At 45.3% G+C, this 23,840-nt stretch overlaps 1 protein-coding gene across 1 annotated transcript in view; it reads right to left on the bottom strand.

The window, feature by feature from the left end:
• PEX16 (peroxisomal biogenesis factor 16) overlaps positions 1-23,840 on the bottom strand; it is an 86,864-nt gene that overhangs the window by 16,068 nt on the left and 46,956 nt on the right. The window contains exons 7-8 of the mRNA XM_069623251.1: positions 7,559-7,714; positions 6,517-6,589 (exon numbers count right to left, since the gene is read on the bottom strand). Coding sequence (XP_069479352.1) covers positions 6,517-6,589; positions 7,559-7,714 — 229 coding nt within the window. The remainder of the gene's footprint in view (positions 1-6,516; positions 6,590-7,558; positions 7,715-23,840) is intronic.

The following is a 23,840-nucleotide window of genomic DNA, read 5'->3' as shown; positions in this document are numbered from 1 at the left end:
TGGCGAGAGACTGGACTACAAAGAAATGCTGTAAGGGTGCTCAGCCAAACATAACGATCACCCATGAGCAGGGGACTCTGGATTTCTACCTTATCTGAAACCCACGAACAGGAATTGGCTAATCAGAAATCTGAATTGACGGAGGTGCTTGACAATGTTCTAAATGCAATTGGTGTAACAAACTCTTAGATGATTAAAAAAATTATGCAAACACTGATATACGTAATGCTACAATAATGAAATAAAAAGTGAAGAGCTACTTGATAGTCCATCAGCATTAACCGATATTATTGAGCAACAAGCTAAAGTAGTCCCTCAGGCTGAATCCCTGCTGGTGTTCCAAGTTTATTTATCAAGGCGCCATCGTAAAACTCAACAGCGAGCAATTAAAGGAGCTAAAAAAAAGAGACGATCTGCTAATGTAAATCAAAAAATAGAAAAAACAAGTCAGCGACCATACTGACAAGAGAATTCATCAAGCCCACTCCATCAGACTAATGGTGATGAAGAGGGCATTGACGTGGACCAACTTTCCAAAGGTGACAATCAAGATGCCCATAAGGCTCAGCTAGTAGTAAAGACGACCGTAGAACATTTCACCCCACCTATTAATCCTGTAGTAGCCCATAACCTTGTGGGTCAGAACTTGACCATTGTAAAGAAAAAGATCCTCCTAGCAAACGGTGACGAAGGTCACTCAAAATCGCAGAAATTACTGTCTAGCTATTTCCCCAGTGATGGGAGGAAATGTACCACCATGATTAAAGCTGTCGCTGACAACTCCAACCAAACGGACTCAATTTGTATTCCTCTTATTGTTGTCAATCTCCAAAAACAGTTGTACTCTGAAAAATGTAAGAACTTGGAGAAAGCTGTAGACTACATGAAAGACAAAAGCTGACTCACCCATAACTAAGACAGGGGCTATGAAATGCAAGCTATTGCCTCGCTGTGAGGAAAGTAAGCTCCTCGTGCAGCAAGTGGTGAGCGATGCAAGTGGCGAAATTGGTAAAACATTATTCAACGGTGCAGTGACATTGGAAAGGGTAATGCAACTACTTAAAATTGCTGAAACTGCCGCCACACATGCTGCCCCTTCGGCTACTGAGAAAACTTTTGGCATGGACAACCAAATCCTTGATATAAAGCTTGACCCTGAAAACCTGGTAAATCCTCTTCCATTTGTTAATAGCCAACCAGCCCCATTTATATATAATCCTAGCGGACTGATTGAAATTCATGTAGAGCAAGAGAGTCAATCAATGGGTGTGTCAAAGAGTGGATTTAATATAATGGGACTGGAAGGTAGAAAAGACATTCTAGGGCGGGGGAGAATAAACATGAGGTATCTGTTAGACTTGATCTATAGGATTCCATCTTTAAGAATTCTAACCTCTAATGATTTTGAAAAAATTGCATTGGGATCCCATAACAACTATAGGATGACGTGTCATCTAACGTCAGAATATGTTTTGAAAATGATTTGGTCGTTTCGTCAGGAGTTAGCTGACTTGGGGTTTGTCCTACATACTTTTAATGATGTTAAAATAGCAAAAGAATTCCTCGAGTACACTCCAACTCTGCCACTTGAAAATCTAGGTGGAGATTCTGCTAATTCTCAAAGTGAAAACGTATGCATCTCGCAATTGTTAGATATCGCTCGCAAAAATTCCAACTTAGCTTGGATAGAACCATTACTAAAAACTATCTTCTCCGTAAATCCAACATTAAAAGTAGCGGAGAGTAAGGCGAATCAGTATTTAAGGATAATCTCATGGAACTCATGTGGGTTTTTGAATATTGTCACATGGTTTTCGTTTTTGTCCTCAGAGAATGCTCCAGATATCTTTTTCCAGGAGGCAATGAAGTTAGATGAACTAGTATTATCTTATTATTGCACTTATTGTTCTTGTGCTCGTAAAGGTGCCGAGGGTTGTCCCTTTGGTGGGTTAGCTATTAGCCTAAAAAACTCCATTGACTGCCATTCTGAAATGATCTACTCTTAGCCGTTATGATTAATTTAAAGACTGTTGAGTGCGATTGGATTCTTTTGATTTGTTTGTATTGTAATCCGTTAAAATACACCATTGATGAGTTATTTGATGAAATTGATGGTTGCTTTGAATATGCATTTGCTTCAAACTTAAGCTAGAGGTAATTGTGGGGGGCGACTTCAACTCAATATGTAATAAACTTTCTGAAGGGGCAACTAGAAAGCATACAACAAGAACATTTATGATGTGCCAAAGGGGAAAGAAATGGAGAGATTACTTTTCAGATTGGGAGATGTCATTCGTTCAATATCGCATCTCACCTAATGAATACACCTGGCAAAGAGGCTCCTCTTGCTCAACGATAGATTACTTTAGCATTTCTGATTCATTAGTTACTAAGATCGAAAGTGCAACCATTAATGAATATATGGGACGTGATCACGCCCCTATCCAGTTAGTAATAGTGGTTGAGTATAGAGCACTTGAGGTCAACAACCAATTAGGTATACAGGAAACTAAGCGTATACAAACTTCTCTAAAATGGAATCCGTCCTTATGTAGGAAACTTATGGAAAGAGTGGCATACGAACTGCACGGTAGGGAGGATCTAAAGAGTATTGAATGGAAAGATCCGTGAATTTGGGACAGATATGCGGTTGAGGCCACCCAAAATGCGCTATTACATCTAATGAAAAATCAAAAAACTCATCCCAGGAATACACAACATCCATTCAATCTAGAGATTAAACATATAAAGAGGGAAAAAAATAGTAAGTTGAGAAAATTAAAGAATGAAAACATCAACAGCTCGCAATTTGGCTATTTAAAATAAAGAATTATACAAACCTATGAGAATAGGATTAAAGAATTGCATATACTAAACTATAATCATCAAAATTGTGACATGATTAGAGAATTATGCAAACACAACAGTAGATATGTATGGTCTACAATAAAGTCCAACAAAGGCAACATCGGCTTTAACTCTAACACAAATATTTCAGCTGACACATGGAGGACCTTTTTTGGCTCGAAATGCAAGATTACTGAAAGATTTGCCCATTTAAATTTGATATCCCATTAAGTGATTCCGGGACATCTTTCAATTGGACATTAGGAGATATAGAATGGGCCATCAACAAACTATCCCAACTCTAGAGCAGCTGGCCCCAACCAAATTCCACCAGGTGTTTATAAGGCGGATGTAAAAGTTTGGGCTAACATTCTAAAAATTAAATTCGATAAGATATTGATCACAGGAAAGATACATTTTTAAAGAGATCAATAGGATTATGCAGACCTTTGTTTGGAATGGGAAGCCTCAGAGACTCGCAATTTGGAAACTTCAGCTTCCGTTGAAATTGGGTGGAACGAACTTGCCTAATTTCTCAGACTACCATTTGTCGTTTTCCGCTCGACATTTGTGCAGAATTATTGACTCTGAAGTTGTACAGTCTGTACATTCTGACCTCTTATCCTGGGAATGTAGTGCTATTTCCCAATTGGACCCGAAAGCGCTGCTGACTACTCAGAAGAGTAAATCTAAAAACATCAGCGCTCTTACTTCATTCTTGCAAGACTGCTAGTGTGAGCTCTCGAACCGGGTGAGTGCTGAAAAAAAAAAAAAAAAGATACTGGTATCCTGAGTGTCTGCAATTCTTTTTCCTATTTTTTTTAAAAGGCGATCCATCATGTTCAAACAACTACCGGCCTATTTCGTTAACTGATGCAGCAGCACAAATGTTCTCTATTCTGGTTCTTTTCGAACTAGAACTCCAACTTGATTCTTTCAAGGCTTACTCCAAGTTCCAAATAGGCTTTAGAAAAGACATGAGCAACATGAGCACCACTTTGAACGCAACAATCATGACCCACCTACTAGCAGGTACGAAAGCAAAAGAACTAACTACGCTTTATATGGCATCAATTGATATGAAGGCGGCTTTTGACATGGTGGTCTGTGATTTGTTGTGGGCAAAGATGTACAAAATCGGCATACCAGTCTATCTAATTAATTGGATCTCTAAATTCCATCATAACACGACTTATCAGATTCGAATCACAAAGGATGGGGCCATCACTGAACCAGTGAAATCATTTATGGGACTTAAGCAGGGCTGCAATTATGCTGCAACTTTATTCAATTTGTATCTTTGTGACCCAGACAAAATATGGCAAGCTTGTGAAGTTTATCCAGCATGTCTGTGTTCAATGAGGTTGAACTGGATAGCGTTCGCAGATGATAGTGTGTTTGACCTGACTGCAGCTGGTTTGCAAAGAAAATTGCAAGTGTTCTCGGAGTATGCTTGTCATAATAATCTAAAACCAAATCCATCCAAAATGAATATTATGATTTTCAATGATGGTAAAAAATGTAAGATGTATGGAAAATGGATATCAGCCAGTTGAATTTCTATATCTTGGATATAGGCTGAGTAATGATTGCTCTATCAAAGCTTTGCTCGACAATCTGCATGCGAAGGCTACACCACTTCTGAATCAGATGAAAATTATATTCGTAAAGTATTGTAGATTTTCATTAATTCCCCTATTGGACTTTCTTACATTAAAAAGGTGGAACCTGTGCTTCTGTATTCTCTGGACATATGCTTGTATAATGTTGCGAATCAACTTAACGTAATTCAGGGGAAAATAATAAAAGCAGCACTACACCCATCAGCTGCCATTCCCAACTCTATTATTCAGCACAAATGTGGACTGATCTCCCTTTCTTGTAGATGGGAATGGCGATGCTTCGTGAATTATAGCAAGATTACGAATCCTCCAAATAATTCTTTATACCAGGACCTTGGCCTTATGATCAAAGGTTGTAGTTCCAGCTCTCTCATTGCTTATGGTGAAAGAAAGAATTAAACTCTTATTGAATTAGGAGTAGATCTAATGGACTTACAGTCACCCAAGTTATGTAAAAAGAAAACTCTTCGAGAGAGACTGGATTGCCACCATAGAAGACCTGTCAAGGTTTAAGACTTATAAAAAGTATGCAAAATATCGCCGGAAACGGGATGGGTACTGCTTGTATCTCAATTTTTCCCTGTAATTACGCACGTATGATTTATATGAGATTCAAATTGAATCAGATCCACACTTTGGAGAGAACCAAAAATTGGGGACAGAAGAAATCCGCAATGTTGAGTGGAAAATGTAGATTTCCGAATTGTAAAGAACCTGTAGAGACACTAAAACACTTAGTTTTATCGTGTCCTTTTTAAAAAAATGCTCGAGCAAAACATTGGTTACAATTTGTAAATATTAACTTTGAAGATGGTATGGAGAAACTATGGGATAGAATGATGATGGGGCAGGGGAAAGCTCTATTATTTGCTCTGATAGCATTTATAAAGGAGATTGAAGAGGGGCTACCATCAGTGCAAACTCGACTTATAGAAGCACCTGTAGCATAATATCTTATATACATTCTCAAAATGTTATGCTTGACTGAAATTGTTTTAATGATCTAACAAACTATTTTAATTTGATCTGTAATGAATGTGAAAAAATTCTTTAACCCCATTTTGAAATTTTTATTTTGTAAAGGTTTATATGTTGTAACCATAAACAATAATAAAGAAAAAAAAAAGAATATCTATTGGAGATTTATGTAATTAGAATGATTATGCATAGATTATCTCACTGAAAGGTATACTCTTTATTTTCTTAGATTTAATGATCAGAGAGCCATTGAGGCACAGAAAACATGAAGAATAGCTCCCAAGGAAAGGAAAGGAATTCCCGGGAAAAAAAAAAGTGTAGAGCATGCCACATGATCTATGGATTGTTGATCTTTTTTAAAACTTGTTGGAAAAGTAACTGTGTACAATATATTATGTTTGAAAAAATAATCTTTATTTCATAAAACAATCGATTGTTGCTATATATGTACAAAAAAACTATTGAAGTAAAATTATTTCTATAAGCTACAAAATAACAGAACTATAATTGATCACCTAGAAGGTATGAAATGTTGATTGGATTACAATAGAATTAGATGTGCAAGGGACAGGAGTGTTCGACAAGTTTGTGGAGACCGGTTTGTCTTTCTCATTAGTATTCAAGAGGAAACAGATTCAGGGTTCAAAGGCCTGTGGCAAGACAGCCATTGGGGACAAGAACATACCACTTCACAAAACTTTTAAGGGTCTGGAAGCCTAAGCAAACGCTTTTGCAGATCTATGACGCATGCCAGAGTGGCTGCATCCCACACATTAGGTTACTTGGTCTTGTAATAGTGCATAACGCTACATATGTGTGGTAAAGAACAGTGTAGATGACAAAGGTTGCAGAGCACCATTTAAACATAAACTCAGATAAAGAAAGCCTGCAACTTAGTTGATACCGCCATGCCTGTGCCACGAGTGGGCACTGGACAGGCTCCCTACCAGAGGTAAGGTGCTACAAAATAAACAGTCTATGCATTGTAGAACATATTTATAGACTGCGGTTTTAATGAAAGATCATCTTCCCCACATTAGGAATGAAACGACCCCATTCTCCAACTTACCTTGTCACGTCCAAGACTCCAGAGAGCAGCCACGGCTTCCATGACTTCTGCCCCCATGCTGCCAATCCAAGCACTGGGCATCTGGGAGTGAAGGCGTTTAACAGATGAGGAGAGAAAAGGATAGGCAGACACTGTGGCTGGTGACATGGGTAGGATGATATGGACAGATGCTGGAGCTCGAGGAGAAATAAGGCGAGAGTGGGGGAGATAGGAGAATCCAGTGGCAGTCATTGAACATAATATGCATCAATGGGAGTCATAGATAGGAGTAGACAATGCAACAGTGAAGTAAGCAGGGCCTGCAGCTGGAAGGAAGAGGGAGACAGGAACAGATAACTAAAATGGAGGGAAGGGGTGGTGGCAGGTACAACACTAAAACTACTGTTGATGAAGTTAAGAGTGGCCTGAAAATGAGGGCTTAAGAAAGGACTGTATGCTGGAAAGAGGAGGAGTTATGACATTGGCGAAGGAGGCCTGCAAAGACAGTGCACAGCAGGGCGAAGGGAAACCATGAGCCAACTACAGGCTAAGTCACCTCTATGATCTTTACGTAACAGCTCAGTAACCTGAGAGAAATTAATCAGGCAAAACAACCTAAGATCATATTAAAAGGTGTAACCAACTCAAGGCCACACATTGTGCCAGCATCAGATGGATGAAAGACTGAGTGAGTCAGTCCTGCAAGGATTCACCCCTGTGACTTGCGGGTTACACACACACTGCGAGAGGAGGTGCATTCATGAATTCAGCGTATGGAGTGTGCCAAAGAATTCCACCATACTCTGAGGGAATAAAGAACCTGAAAGATATTAACCTGGCAAGTATCACTTTTGAAAAGTAACTTCCGACGAGAGATAGGACTGATCAATAAGCCTGATGACTAATGTGGAGCATGGAGAAAGTTTAGAAAAAAATATGTGATGCATCGCAGTGGATTGGATGGGGTGGGGTGTGGGTGACGATTATGAGCTCTGTCCCCATCTCAAAATTGTCTTCCCTCCCCTATGAGAAGCTCATCAGGGCATCAGCCCATTCAGGATACAGTGCAGGAGGGGCCGGGCAATGTAGATGGACTCAGCAATGGTCTCCTGCAGCCCAAGCGGGGTAGGGGTCCGTTCACGCTCCTCCACCCGCTTCCGGCTCTTCTCACACTCATGACGCTGCGGACGACCCCAGAGCCTGGCACGAGATGAGCAGGCTGCAACAGAAAGAACACCAATGTCAAAAATCACACACCAGCCCATCCTGGAAAAAAAGCATATCATTGAAACCCATGCAGCCCCTCCATCTGTGCAAAAGAGCACTTTAATCAACAAAAACAAAACAGCACTATGGCCAAATGGAAGCACCAGGCCACAAATGCAAAAGTAAATGGCAGGCAAAACATGCACCATTTACCAATGAGAGACCACCACGTCCCAATATATGCCATAAGTGTATATACCAAAGAAACCTTTGGTGAAACCCACGCTCTACTCCCCAGGGTCAATGAGCAATGCAATCAAATGCAAGTTTTACTTTTCCCATGACAAATAAAACTTGTAAGATCCAGTTGCCAATACGAGTTAGCAAATGTGTTCAATGAGGGACATGGAAACTGTTCCATGTCTTATTTTCTTTTTTTTTTTTTTTTTACAGAAAACAGATGGCATACCCCCCTCCCTTTGGCCAAAACCTTATTTCTCGCTCCCTGAAAAAATAATACAAAACACTATTCCCACATCGATGTTGTAAAGACAGGTCACTCATGGAAATTATTGCAGATGGCAACAAGGTGAACCTGCAAGTATGGCGAATGGGTCAAACACTCCAAATAAGGTCTGGGAAGGGGTAAGAGGAGGGAGGAAATCTGGAAATACTCTCCGAGTATGACGTGGAATGTAGGGGGGGGCACATGAAGGAAGCCTAGAAATCTGGCATAAGGTGGCATTCGGAGACCATGAGACACTGAAGTCAATTCAGGTGGAGGGGAGAGCAATCCTGAAACTATAATTTAGGGGGTGCAGGGCGGCAGGAAGGGAAAGACTGCACAACTATGGCCTAGGCAGTATCATGTGAAAAGGCGCTTTAACTGAGACTGGATGGCATTGTGAGACAAACTACAAACTGGAGTGGGGAGTGGGGACAGGTGGGTCAGGCAGGAGCAAGAACCTGCAACTACAACTTGCGAGTTGTGATTCTGGAAATACACTGGAGGGACAGGGCTTCCATTTCCTTGTCCTGTACTCCCTTATGTGTGTTCTGTGTTGTTTTCTGCACAGGAGTCCATTTGGGACTCCTGAAAGTCCAGCTCTTCCTCTTTTTGGTTGTGGTGACCAGAGACCCTTGGGATACCCTTATGGGACACATGGGTAGGGGAACAACCCTTTACCCCTAGTGTATGTTTTTGGGCACCTGTGTGTGACCCGCAGAGCAGGGAATGGGCTGGTGGCAGCTCCATGCTGAATTTGACAGGTGCTCTGGATATCCTCCATTTTGGGATACCCAGGCCATGCCATAGGAATCAGTGGATTCCTGATAGAAGGCAAGATGGCCCCTGTGGCCTCTTGGTTTCTATTACCCGTTACCTTGTTTTTCAAAAGTCCTGGGAAGCCCTGACCCTGTCCCTTCCCCTGACTGGCTGTTGGGTGGAAGAGCCATATATGGTATTGTGGGGAAGTCCAGGCCAAACTGGCTGGAGCCTTCTCAGTGATTCTATGTTGTGGGTACACCCTTAGGGTGGCACCTGGGTGAATGGAGTGTGTGACCAATATGCATTCCATATTATGGGTGTCTGGCTTCTGTGTGTGTGTGACACAATGAATGAGACAGCCCCACCCGAAACTGACATGAATGCAGTGTGGTGTGCTGAAAGGCTGGGTGCTTGCCCCAATACACATTCCTTGTTATGGGTGTCTGGGTGGAAGTGAATGGCCTGAATGCACTGTGAGCTCGATTGGCTGCCTGCCTGCATGAATGACCTTCTGTCTGATTGGTTGACTGAGCATGGCTGAGCAGTATGAATGAGGGATATATGTGTATATCTGGGAACCTCTCTCTTCTTTAAAAACTTTAAACTTGAAGCTGCATATTCTTGAAGCCCAGCTGGAAGGAGAAGGTTTGCTGCTGCTTTCCGTCGACAAAATCTAAAAGCTGTTGAGTCTGTCAATGACTGATCCAAGAGAGGACCCGACTAAGAGACCTCTCCCTTAGCTATGAGGGAACATCGTGCAGAAGCTGATCATCGAGGCACCCTGGAAGCCAGCCCCGAAAGGCTATCAATCGAAGAGAGGGTCCGCCAAGAAATCTTAAGTACCAGAACATCGAGGCCGTCGAAGTCCATTGTCGTCGACTGGGGTTCGGAGGATTTCCGTAACCGCTGGAAGCCAGTCAATTTGTGTTGCCCAGAAGGAGTGACATCTTGACGCTGTGTTGCTCGATGACTGGAGCTGCAATGCTCCACCTTTTGAACAAAGGGCTCCCTTGCCATCACCGTCGACCGATTTGTCCCGCCGGAAAAAGTGAAGGTCGGCAACGACCGAGGAGAATCCACCAGTGGGTTTCCCACCACCCGAAGTCTACAAAGACGACAAGTGAAGATTCGAAACCCAGCCCTGGTCGAGTCCCGACTGTCGACGCCGACAGCTGACGCCCGCTGCTGGGCCTACGTATGTCACAAAGTCTTCTTTGCTGTAAACTCTTTACATCAAGGTGAATCGCACGCCTCGTCTTCGCAGGACGTTTACGATCGATCGTCAAAGAGCACCGCAAAAGTCGAAGCTGCTGTCTCGACGACCATGTTCACATTTTCTTCGAGGACTCTTGATGCCCTGCGGCTCCTGCTTTAAAGGGAGTGCACTCACAAGTGATCCGTCGACGAACTATCAAAGAAGCTCTTCTAACTCCGGTACATTGGGGTAGTTTAACATTTTGACCAGGAAACAAGACTATTTTCATTAAATGGACTGGGATTGTTAATACACGTTTGCAGGTTGCCCAGGTGGGGGATCTGCACTCAATTGTGCCTTGGTAGAGGTGGAAAACATTCTGCCATTGTTTAACTTAACTTGCCTTTCTATCCATTACTGTATGATTTGTATGCCGTTATAACTGAGCAGTTCATGCGTTTTAAAGGAGTCAATAGTTAAGTCTGGTGGAACATAGACCTTGTATAGATTTGCCATATTAGAATTGCCAGAGTACAATGTGTGTTATTAGTGGCAAATCAGAGAAATGTGGGCTCTAGGATTGAACACTACTGTGCTGAGCTTGATATTTGGTCTGCTGGTTTGGATGGTTCTGTGCAAGGTCACAGGTGGGAAGAGGTGAACCCAACACCTCTTGTAAGGAAAATATTAGGAGATCCTGGCTACCTTGCAGCAAGAGTTTCATTGGATCTTGTGACTAGAAAGATTTACACGCTGAATGCAGTGTGTCAAAGTGTTTACTTTAATATTCATAAAGTCGACATATAGTCTAAAGGGTGGTCAGCCGACACGTGTTCGAACCCAAAAGTTCCTTCTCAAGGCAGGTTTGTAATGTAGATCTGGACGTTAGCCCCTGGTGTTATTATTGAATCTGTTTGGGAGTGATATTGAGTGTCTGGTGTGTTGAGGACTCTCACCACACTGTTGGACTGCTGTGTATCCAGTTAATCAACTTACTGCCTGCATTTGAATTGGTTCCATGTCATTTCATCACAGGATGTTTTTTCGCTGGGTTTTTTACCGCAATTTTTTTAATGAAAAAAAAACAGATTTTTGGGGGGGGGGGGTTACCTCCCAACCCCCCCCATTTTCTTTAATTTGTATTTATTCCCAAACACCCACATCCCATTTAGATAATTTACTAAACCCCCTCCTAAAAATTTGCGGTAAAAACCCAGCGAAAAAACATCCCGCGATGAAACAACGTCGTACCATTTGAATTACTACGCGATGTTCGCATTGGAACCACTACGTGCTCACGGACTTCACGGACCGCCGACTCACAGTCCGTTTACTTGCTTCATTGTTGGACACACCCCCTCCTGCCTGTACTCGCCTCAAAACCACACCGAGGAGCGGAGCGTGGCGGAGTGAGGTTGAGTGTCTGGTGCCCGATGGATGAGACCAGGCTCCTCAGGAGTGCGAAACACTGGTCCGTGAGCAACCCAAAAACCTGTCTTCAACCACAGTCCCCCTTGAGTAGGACTCCCTTTGACTTTCTGGAAGGGGCTCCTGAAGCAAGGGCGGTGAGTAAAAACATTTATTCTTCATACATTGATTCCAACTTACTCACCCAGCCCTGCCCCTCACTGTACGTGGCGTGCTTGGCTAGTCCTGGTAGCAAAAGAACTTCAAACTCACTTTGAGCGTACATGTGTCGTGATGCTCTCTGGGACACGGGGTCTTCATCCCGGACTTTTAGCCTTTGCCCGTTCTGGATAACACTACTAACTTGTATGAAACTGGTTGCGGGAGCTACTCCTACAAACGGCCTGACGGCATATCACTTACCCGCTGACTCGATCATAGACATGGTGCTATTTCAGGTAGTTTTCCCATTTGCAAGAAGAAATCGCAATGGATGCAACATGGATGCAGGAAGTTGGTCGACTTACAGAAGTCAGGGCTAGCGTTGCCCTAATGTCTGCGTCTGAAGGACCTCTTACGATCGAGGCTCACGTCCACATGTCCACACGTCATCAGATGCTTTCAGCGAGTGCTCCGAGTCTCCAATTGTCGATGGAGAGTCCTGAACACACAGGGGAGTCTCTTGTATTGGCGCTGATCCTGGCAGTGCTCAACGCCACCCCATCTATTCATTACCCTCCCCACCTCCCCCGAGGTTGGACCCCCCCTGCTGAATACTCAGTGGTTCCTAGGGTTACATTAGGTTTGCTGGATAGAAGGGAGTCTGAGGACCTCCTTCCTTTAATAAAAGACGCTACTACCCACCTGCCTAGGAACCCACGATTAAACATTTGTAAAGGGACCAGAGACTCAGTGGTGGAATGCTCGTACTCCTTGTATAGACCTAAACTGACCCACAAACCTTGCATCAAGCATAGACTGCATAAGCGGGGTACTATGACGTGCCCCACAGTGTTATCTATGTTTGCAAAAAAACCTGCTGTATCTGCGCCTGCTACACTTGTGGGGGACGTATCAGACGCAGACATTTTAGAAGGCGTTGAATCATGGGGCTGGCCCCCAAAAGACCTGCAGAACCCAGAGGGGGACAACGGTGCAGCGCCACCCGGGCTCCAAGCCCAAGAAAGCACCATCTCTACCGTTTCAAAAGTGTTTGGAACCTGCGCTGTCTCTTGCTACAGGAAATGATGGTTTGCTTCCGGAATACGTGCACATGGGAGAGGAACTTCAGACGGGTGCTTTAAAGGAGCTGGCTCCCCTGTTACCTTACCCAACGGCTACGGGGTCCGATGTGCTGGACCAGGCTGGTGTCCCCCTGGTGGTACCATCAGAGGGCGATTTCTTTTAGAAATAAGGGCTCGGGGTCAGCCTTGGCCTGTGCACAAGCGGCGGCTTGAGGAAGAGGAGATCCCCCACCCCCCTGGCTAAACCGGCGGGCGTAGGTCCCGTTCTGTCTCCTGCCTCTCCCGTGCAAATTAACCCATTTGCATCTCAAGCTGTCCAGCCTTCGGACCACTCCAGGCCAACCCACTTAACCGGAAAGACAAATTGGATCTCTTTTCCATCATGTCGACACTTAACATGGCTCTTGCTCCATTCACTAAATTATACAAACAAGTGAACGATACCTTAAAGGATCACAACACTCTTTTAGCTATAACTCACTCCAAGCTAATTTTTCTGGACGCTTTTATTACAGGTAAGGAGACCATAGGTTTGAATTCGAGCAGTACAGGGGTCTCTACCAGCGTGGCTTCCCAAACTGTTCACGCTGCCAGCCCTATTTCCACCAGGTCTACTCAGACAAGAAATGTATTTCTCCCTGTTGACTTGACAAAGGACAACCAAGATCCCTCAGGCATAAGAATAAATATGCCTGCTGGCCCATTAGCTCCTCAAAACTCAGTAAACGGGCCATGTATTTCAACTGACATTTTTTCCCCATCAAAAAGAGGGGACTTTAAAAAAGACTGACAAAAGCAACATCAACGAAACTCCATCGGCCCAGAAAAAGGTCTTACTCAACATCATCATGAGGGGAGGAGTGCTACAAAAACTGCCCCAATAAAGGCCCCTCCAATTTCAAGAGGAAGAAAGTTGGGGGGAGTCCTGGATAAGAAGGTGGATTTTCAGGGGCATCCTTCTAATCCCTCCCCTGGTAAGATCTTGTTGAGTGCCACATCACAAGAACAGATGGACCTTTTAACTTATTCGAGGAAACACCACTAGCAGAGTTGATGATGGGATCGCTGAGCCTCAACCCATTAACAATGGAGCCAGTGTGGCGCCTTTAGCAACTTATCTGGAGTTGCCGGTTTCTCCCTTGTTTGAGTCCATGGATGAAAAGTGGAAACGACTAAGAACACAGGCTTCAGTTGCTGTAAAAAATCAGGTAACTACAAACCATCTAGCATCTCAGCCTAAAAGCCTTGATCAATTTGATGAGCTTCAAAATAGGGTGGATCGTGAGTGACGCGAAGACCTTAGAGGGAATCGCCCGGACAACACAGGAATAAGACTGAAGCAGGTTAACCCTTTGAAACGCTCATTGAAATTGGAGAGGGTTCTGGACCATAACAGTCTTATATTAAACCGGTGAGTGGTTGAATTATTTCACTCGATACCGAACCTTCGCCAGTTACGTTCATCTGACCTCCAACTCATGGAATTCTACGATGACAAACGTCTGGACTCAGTGTTCCTTCACATTTTGTCACCAGTAATTCAAAACATGCTGCTGGACTCTATAGAAAGTTTGTTATTATCGGAGTTTGACTTATCACGCTCTACTGGGGACGACCAGATTCTGTTCAGCCGTCACAAAGGGCCTCATTACACGGTAGGCGGTAAGGGTTTACCAATAGCGGTAAGGGCACTGGTAAACCTTTACCGCCTTACTACGAGGTCCCTTTGCGGGACCAGACCTACTGGTTTTACCAGCCGTTAAGGAGCGGGCCCGCAAAGGGACCTTGGTGCTAATTACGGTACCACAATTTGCGGTACCGTAATTAGCGCCTTCCCCATTCCCATTGAGCCCTATGGGGCAAAAATGGGAATGGGGAAGTGCCTTGGTGAATGGGGAATTACCGCCCCCGCTCACCTTGGAGTAGGGCGGTAATTCCGCCATCCACCAAGGCGGACACAGTAAAATACCGGCAGCAACCATGGCGCTAATAGCGCCATGGTTACCGCCTACCGTGTAATGAGGCCCAAAGGTGTACCTGTCTTCAAGGCTGCTGCTTGCAAAGATTTAATTCAACCCCGGAGGGACAACAGGCCACTTGATTCCAAGTCTTTCTCTCTATTTCAGGACCCTTTGAACGTGGGAAGGGTTCCTTCAGGGCCAAATTAAAAATAAATAAATGTGATCTTTCAGGCAAACTCTTCAATTCGCCAAGTGGGAAACGCCCCCCCCCCAAAGAACCAGCGAAAAGGTCTAACCTTCCTACTTCAGACTGGTCTTGGTTGGCAAATGCATTGGCTCTTCAACCCTCATTTTAGCAATCCAGCCGTGAAACTACAAATCAACAACGGGAACTTTAAGCAGTTTTTTCTTCAGCTCACCCTGCTTGCTTGAAATTAGTTTCCTGGAACACTAAGGGGGATTGCTCATTTATCAAGACCCAGTGAAATCAACCATGGTGAGTACGATCTAATCAATCTACAGGCAATGTGGCTGCGGAAATTCCCAACGTTGGACGGCTTTGAGTTGACAATTTTCCGGCTGTGAAATGAGACCTTGGACGTTCCTCTGCGGGTTTACTCACAGCGGTGAAACTGGGCAGCCGTTTGGAGCTACTGAAATCAGCCTCTTCGAATTTCCTTATACAAGAGGCTGTGATCGGATGGGAATCTGATCCTTCTATGGTTGGAAGCGGGACACCTAGTAAGATTTCAATCAGAAATGTGTATTGGAACCCATTTATAGCTCAGATCTCCACACAGTTGGACGATGCATATATTAATCAGGAGTCGACTAACATTATCATCTGCAGAGACCTCAACATTCCTGATCTTCGGCAACTAAAACAGGATCATACATGGAACTACGACGATCCAAGGCACGTGAGACGAGATATGTGGAACTCCCTCATGGACTCCAGAGCAAGGCATCTTCTAAATGGAAACATCACAGGGGATGTTCCCGCTCAGTCGACATGGCAAAATATGGGCTCTACTTTCATACTGGACTATATTTATGTGTCTGCCAACTTCCTTCCTCTAGTGCATACTTTTCGGGTGATTAAAACACCCCAGAGTGATCAACATCTGGCTCTACTGTTCAGGATTACACACCTATAATGGTGGACACATGCTTTAAGGGTCTACGTCTCAGGATGTCATCGTATAAAATCAGAGCTCTAATCTTCAACTTTGAGAAAACTGCATCTATGGTCGAATACTCACCTTTGTTGGAGGAGTTCAGTTACATCCTTAAAACTAAAAAGGTCCTCTGGCCAAGACTCGTAACCACGTCTTCGATCCAGTTTTGGTGGCGAAGAGAAGAAAAATTGAGAAGAGTTGCAAAGAAATCCAATCTACCTAAGGATTTTAGCAAAGCTAGGCTGGCTCAACTAAAACTGGCTCCGTACGTCAAAATATCAAAGATATCAGAATGACGCCGAGTCCATGTTGAAAGCCTTAGCTGGTAAAGATCTGCAAGCTTTTTGGTCTCTAATTAAAATGGATGAGTCCTCTTCAAAGGTCGATCAATGAAACCCTATAAGTGAGGAGACCTGGACTGACCATTATGACAGGCTTTACACTTCGACCACAGCTATGGGGTCCGTTGAGGACTACTCAAAGAACTTTGGTCCATGGGCTACGAACACCAACACTAACGAAATTGTGGATCGAATTAAGAAGCTAAAGACATCTCGAGCCCCAGGCCCAGACGAGCTAAACGTAATGCTCAGAGCATATCCAGAAGACTGGGCTATCTTCATAGCCATTTTGTTTGGGCTAATTGCCACATGTCATCAAGTGCCTAGTTCATGGAGGAGAGTGATAGTAGTGCCGATACACAAAAAAGGTGATCGGAATGATCCAAAGAACTATCGCCCTATCGCTCTTCTCGATGTCATTGGCAAATTGTACGGCACGATTCTCTTGGACCCCTCCCATGGCTGGTGCCGGTCCACTGATAGTCACGACCCCTTTCAATCTGGTTTCGTGAAGGGTTTGGGCACGGCTGTCAACATCCTTCTGCTGCAAATCCTGAAGGAAAACTCAGACGAAAAACTAAAATCTACATGGTCTTCGTGGATTTTGTCCAGGCTTTTGACTAGGTATACAGAGGGCTGCTCTGGGTAAAATGAAGAACTGTCCCATTGCTATCCTGGAACCCATTAAGGCCATGCATTCAGACACCTCTCAGAGTTAGACTAAGCCAAGCCGGGCTTCCGTCTAAAGATTGAACATGTAGAATCCTTCAAATACTTAGGTGTTCGGCTAAGTAATTTAAGATCTGAAGCTCCAATGTTATCCCACCTTTTTGAAAAAAAGAAAAAACACATACTAGCCAGGCTTGTGCTATAAATGGAACATGTGGGTGTTTTTCTATCCTTCCTGTTGTTCGATTCTACAAGGTAAAAGTCATTCCAGCTGTAACCTATGGAGCCGACGCTACGTTTAACATCTCCAAGCCTTTGTGGACCTGCCTTGAGGGATTTTTTTGTAAAGGACCCACCTCGAGGGGGTTTTCATAAACAGGTGCTGGGTGTTCCACAATATACTCCGATTGCTATTCTTCGTAGACAATTGGGCCTCCTATCCTAGAGGTGAAAACAACTGGCTTTTTTTGGCAAATGCTACGCTACTTTCGGGACTCCCAATTTTGGATTTGATCTTTAACAAAATGATGCGGGTGACAATCCATCTCTGCGGGGCTGGTCCCTGGATACGACAACATGTTTGGACGACATTGGGAGTTGTTTGGAACAACTGGCGGCAAACCCTACGCGAGTCAAAGTAAAGTTAAAAATCTATGACTGGATCCAAACTATGGAAGCCGCCAGTGGCCACCGATCGTTAGCGCACTTGCCTTCAGAAGGTTGGACACTGAACATTGTCTGTCCGCATTTGAAACAATTTCCGGATAAACGAATCAGAGACCAATTTCTGCGAGCTTGCCTGAACCTATATCCCACAAAAGAGATCCAGACAATCCGGGGTCTGTCTAAAGAAACCATTGCCGGTTTTGCAGTGACTATCAAGATCGAAACCCTAATTCACATTGTGACGGGGTGTCCTGGTCTGAGAGACCTACGTACTAAATATTTCAGACCTTTTTTTTCTGAATTCATAACCTCGGATCCCTTGGTTTGATGTAATTTGTTATCAAAAACGTAATTGCTCTCGTTCAATTCCTCAATTAAATTCCTTTCGAGACAGGACCTGTGAGCTGAACCTGAACCTGACCCTGAGTTTAAAACAAGTATTTTATTTTTTATTTACATTTACAGACACTGCTGTTTTGCTGTTTCTGTTATTGATCAAGTGTTTTAAATGTGTTTTACATACTAATTCAAAACACACTGCTAAAAAATGTTTGTACAATTTAAATGCAATAAATATATAAAAATGTTAAAAAGGATCCGTTTCTGGGAGTGCCACCTCTCCTGCTGCCTCTATTCCGAAACCCAGCATTGTTTCTTCAGGGAATGCCTTGGAACTTGAATTATTAAGGATGAAATTGGCCTTTGAATATAAAAATTTGGAAACTGAAGCTGGACTAAAGAAGGAGGAGTTGGCACAGCAAGTGATACTCAAAGATAGGGATCTTGAACTTAAATCAAAAGGACACTGTATGTCAGAGAATCCAGCTAGCGAAAGCCAGAGTGGAGACTTCAGCCAAACCAGTTGTGAGTGTCAGGTCCCCTGCCACCAAGTTTATGAAAGATTTGGTTGGTATAAATGTGGAGGGTTCTGATGTCGTCCAATGGATTGAAGCGCTTGAAATGGCTTGTGGAATCCTTGACGTTGATAAAAGAGATTGCGCTAAGCGTTTGCCTCAGTCTGGTTAGGACTGTATTCTGAAACAGTCCTAGTGTATGAAAGCTGCTTTGATTGCCAAGTTTGGCAAGACGCCTACCCAATACCTTAAAAGGTTCAGGGAATATAGAAAAAGAGAGAATGTGTCTTGGTTTGACTGAGTGAGTGCTGCACATATGAACATGATGTTGAATTGTCCCACCTTTTGTTTTGGGAGCATTTTTCTGAAACCTGTTCACAAGAGCGGTGTCAGTATGTTGCTGAACAGAACATGTTGGATCCCTTTAAGCTGGCCAGGCTGGCTGACAAGCGGGTGTCCCCTAAGGAACACAGTGGGAAGGACAAAGAGAAAGGGGCCTCTCAGAAATCTGAGGAGTCCCCCAAGCACCCACAGTTGAGTAAACCTAAACCATACTCTCCTAAGAACCAAAATTCTAGTGGGGCTAAGCCTTATGGGGGTGAGAGCAAGAGTAGCGGTTCTCCTGCTGTAAAGCAGGCTCCCAGTGGACCCAGTACCGTACATTGCATTCCTGGCACTTGTTGGGACTATCGGGCTCTGGACCACAACAAGTGTGAGCCCAAGTGTAAAGGTAAGGCACTTGGAGTCCAGGCCGTCAGCCTGACCGACCCTTGCTTTCTGCCTGAGGTGGAGACCACTGTCCTCCCCTCCTCTACAGGAATCACAGTTGGTGCACGTGAAGAGATTTCCTTAGTGTTCCTTGGAGCCTGGGACCAGTACGCAGAAGTACTGGCTACTATCTCACAAAACACCCGCAGATTTTTGAGAATGTCCTCCTGAATGGCCAGCCTTCTACTGATTTGAGACACACGGGTCAAGTATGACAGTTGTGGACAGCACCCTGCTATGTAGGTGCTCCTCTGATAACTACCAGGTTAGCTGGTGGGCCTTCCAAATGATCTCCTGTAGACTTAGTCAACATCACGATTGTGGACAAGACAGCAATGTTTCCCGTCCTGGTTCAGGACAATGTGCCTGCAAACATCTTGCTGGGGAATGATCTAGTGGAGTTGGGGTTGATCTCAGATGGACTACCCCTGACTGCTGCTGCAGTCACTAGATCTAAGGTCACACCAGGTCTGACTGGTAGTCAGGTACCCAAGCCAAAGGGGAGACCCAAGGCGAGAAGGAAGAGCAAGATGTCTACCTCTGTGAGGGGGCTCCTTCTCTTCCTGCTGTTTCAGCAGCACCCACTGGGATTCAGGCTCCGGACGGGCTGGGTCCAATGGTAACCCCAGACTCAAGAAGAGCCAGAAGACCCTCCTGCGGGAGAGGTACTCCCCCCAGAGGGTCACCCTGACCTTCAATGCCTGCTGGCTGAAGGGGGGCCGAAACTTCACTAAGGGTCAGAGAGTGTGCCACTCTCCCGAGAGTATAAAAAAACAGGCCCAGGCACAAGGTAAAGTGCCTAGGTCATTCAAAATGTATTGGGAGGGTGAGCTAATTTGTAGTGAGCCCACTAAGCCTGATCCTGGTGCCCTCAAGAGGCTGGTGGTACACAAGGTTTACATGCCCTTCCTGTTGCAGTTGGCGCATGAGGTGCCCTTAGCTGGTCATCTTGGGACCAAGAAGACTAAGCAAAGGCTCTCTGCACATTACTTCTGGCCCTGGATGGGAGTAGAAGTGGAGTCCCCGGCCGGGCCTGTCCCACTTTTCAGTTGTCTGGCAAGACTGGAAGCAGTGGCATTGCCCCACTGCAGCCGTTGCCAGTGGTTGGCACTCGATTTGAGAGGGTAGGCATTGCCATTGTTGGCCACTTGAACCCTCCCACATCAGGTGGACACAAGTTCATCCTGGTCGTTCATGCCACCAGGTACCCTGAGGCTATAACCCTTCGGACCAATACTGCCAAAGTGGTTGCCATGGCTCTCCTGGGAATTTTCACCATAGTTGGATTCCCTGAAGAGGTGGTCTCTGACAGAGGATCCAACTTCATGTCTAGTTACATGCAAGCGATGTGGAAGGAATGCTGAGTAACCTATAAGTTCTCCACCTCCTACCATCCCCAGACCAATGGTCTGGTCGAGAGGTTCAATAAGACTCTCAAGGGCATGCTGGGTGCTTTGGAAGAGCCCCTAAGGAGGAAATGGGATCTCCTCCTACCATGCCTGCCTTTTGCCTATAGAGAAGTGCCTCAAGAGGGTGTTGGTTACACCCCTTTGAGCTTCTCTTTGGACATCCCGTGAGGGGGCCCCTGGCCTTAGTAAGAGAAGGAGAAGCCACACCTTCAGGTTCTGCCAAGCAAGTGGGGGACTATGTGTTAGGCCTCAGACGAAGGATGGCACAGATGACGGGTCAGGCATCAGCAAATCTTAGGGCAAGCCAAGAATTAAACAAGTACTGGCATGACCTTAAGGCCTCACAAGTGGATTGGACTCCAGGACAGGAGATCATTGTGATGCAGCCTACCAAGCCTCGTGCTTTGGCAGATAAAATAATCTCTAAGATGGGCGAAGTCAACATCTGGTTGCCATGGGAGTCCCTGGGGTAGCACGGGGTAGCACCCCCCCCACCCCCCAGGGGTAGCACCCCCCCCACCCCCCCCCCCCCCAAGTATTCCATGTTAACAGGCTCAAGCCTTTCCACAGAAGAGAGGAAGGCTCATGTCTTCTGCTAACTTCAGAGCAAGAGAAGGATGAGAGGGAGCCCCTTCCGGATTTGCTGCATAGTAACCCTCAAGATGGCTCAGTGGACGGAGTACATCTCTTTCCAGATCTGACACCAGAGCAGCAGAGGGCCTGCAGGGCTTTGCTCCGGCAGTATGCCCCTCTGTTCTCACTGACACCAGGCCTCACCCCATGGTGCAGGCACGAAATGGACCCTGGTGACAGCGTACCTGTCAAAAGCAGATGCTATTGGATGTCAGATACTAGAAGAACCACATCCAGGCTGAGGTCGCCAAAATGTTGGATCTGGGGTTAATTGAACCCTCAACCAGTCCTAGGTCCAGTCCAGTGGTCCTTGTCCCCAAGGCAAGTTCCCAGGTAGGTACAAAGGATTGGAGGTTCTGTGTGGACTACAGAGGAGTCAATGCCGTCACCAAAACTGACGCGCACACATTGCCCAGGGATGATGAGCTGGTGGACACGATAGGTGCTGCCAAATTTGTAAGCACCTTTGACCTTACCTCAGGCTATTGGCAAATAGCTCTGATGGACCAGGCCAAGAAACGAACTGCGTTCAACACCTGAGGGACTCTACCAGTTTACAGTCATGCCTTTTGGGTTGAAGAATGCACCTGCCACCTTACAAAGGTTGGTCAATCATGCGGTCAGTGGGCTGGAGGCCTTTTGTGTGGCCCATTTAGAAGACATTGCTGTCTACAGTTCCACCTGGGAAGAGCATTTGACTCACTTGCATAGGGTGTTGCAGGCCTTACGAAGGGCTAACCTCACTATCAAGGCCACCAAGTGCCAGATAGCTCGGGAGAAAGTCACTTAGCTTAGTCATGAGGTAGGAGGGGGTCGAATCCAACGTCTCCCCAGTAAAGTACAGGATGTGCATGACTGGGAGACTCCCATTACTCAAACCCAGGTGAGAGCTTTTTTGGGCCTAAATGGGTGTTATCGGAACTTCATGGCTGACTATGGAACCATAGCTGCCCCTCTGACATCGCCCATGCAACCGAGGAAGTTTAATTGGACTGAAGACTGTCAGAGCGCCTTTGTTGGCTTGAAGGAATGTCTGTGTAGGGCACCTGTGTTGTGTGCGCCTGATTACAGGAAACCCTTTATTGTTGAAACTGACGCCTGTGACACCGGAATTGGAGCCATCTTGTCCCAGTTAGATGACAAAGGGAGGGAACATCCTATCATATTCATCAGTAGGCAACTCAAAAGGTAGAGATCTTAGGTGGGCTACTGTTGAAAAGGAATGTTTCAGTATAGTTTGGAGCATTAGGCATTTTAGGCCTTACCTTACTGGGTCTACCTTCAAGGTCCAAACCGACCACAAGGCCTTAAAGTAGTTTATGCAGATGAAGGGTGAAAACCCTAAAATGCTCAGGCGGTCCATTAGCCTGCAAGGGCTAGACTTCACCATTGAGCGTAGACCAGAGAAGAGTCATGATAATGCAGATGGCCTTTCCAGAAGGTATGTTGACAATCTGGATGAGGGCGTCAATCTTGTGGGAGATTAGACCACCCTAACCTCAGTCGCGGGGGCGACTGTGATGCTGGAAATGCATTGGAGGGACAGGGCCTCCATGTCCTTGTTCTGTACTCCCTTATGTTGGCAGTGCAGCTCTTCCTCTTTTTGGTTGTGGTGAATAGAGACCCCTGGGATACCCTTATGGGACCCATGGGTGGGGATACAACCCTGTACCGCTAGTTTATGTTTTTGGTCACCTGTGTGTGTCCCACAGAGCAGGGTATGGGCTGATGGCAGCTCCATGCTGAATTTGACAGGTGCTCAGAGTAGCCTCCATTTTGGGATACCCAAGCCCTGCCATAGGAATCAGTGGATTCCTGATAGAAGACAAGATGGCCCCTGTGGGCCTCTTGGTTTCAATTACTTGTTACCCTGACTCGGTCTCTTCCCCTGACTGGCTGTTGGGTGGAAGAATCATATATGATATTGTGGGAAGTCCAGGCCAGACTGGCTGCAGCCTTCCCAGTGACTGTATGTTGTGGGTAAACCCTTAGGGTGGGACCTGAGCGAATGGAGTGTGTGACCAATATGCATTCCATGTTATGGGTGTCGGGTTTCTGTGTGTGTGACACATTGAATGAGACAGCCCTTCCCAAAACTGCCTGAATGAATGCCCTTCTGTCTGATTGGCTGACTGAGCTTCCCTCAGCAGTGTGAATGAGAGACAGATGTGTATATCTGGGCACCTCTCACTTCCCAATTTGTTTAGAAGCTGAAGTCGAATCTTGAAGCGGATTATCCTTGAAGCCCAACTGGAAGAAGGTTTGCTGTTGCTTTCCGTTAACGAAATGTAAAAACTGTTGGGTCTGTCAAGCACTGGTCCAAGAGAAGACCTGGCTAGGAGACCTCTCCCCGAGCTACGAGGGAACATCGTGCAGAAGCTGATCTTCTTGAAGTGAAGCACCAGGACATCAAGGTCGTCGATTGGGGTTCGGAGGATTTCCGTAACCACTGGAAGCCAGTTCAGTCATGTTGCCCAGAAACGGGGACAGCTCGACACTGTGCTGCACGACGATCAGAGCAACAACGCTCCACCTTTTGCCCAAGAA

Source organism: Ambystoma mexicanum, chromosome 11, assembly GCF_040938575.1.
Source record: "Ambystoma mexicanum isolate Mex_15411 chromosome 11, UKY_AmexF1_1, whole genome shotgun sequence".
Classification (NCBI taxonomy): Eukaryota; Metazoa; Chordata; class Amphibia; order Caudata; family Ambystomatidae; genus Ambystoma; species Ambystoma mexicanum.
The sequence above is the reverse complement of the archived record's forward strand: the minus strand, read 5'-3'. Positions and strand labels throughout refer to the sequence as shown.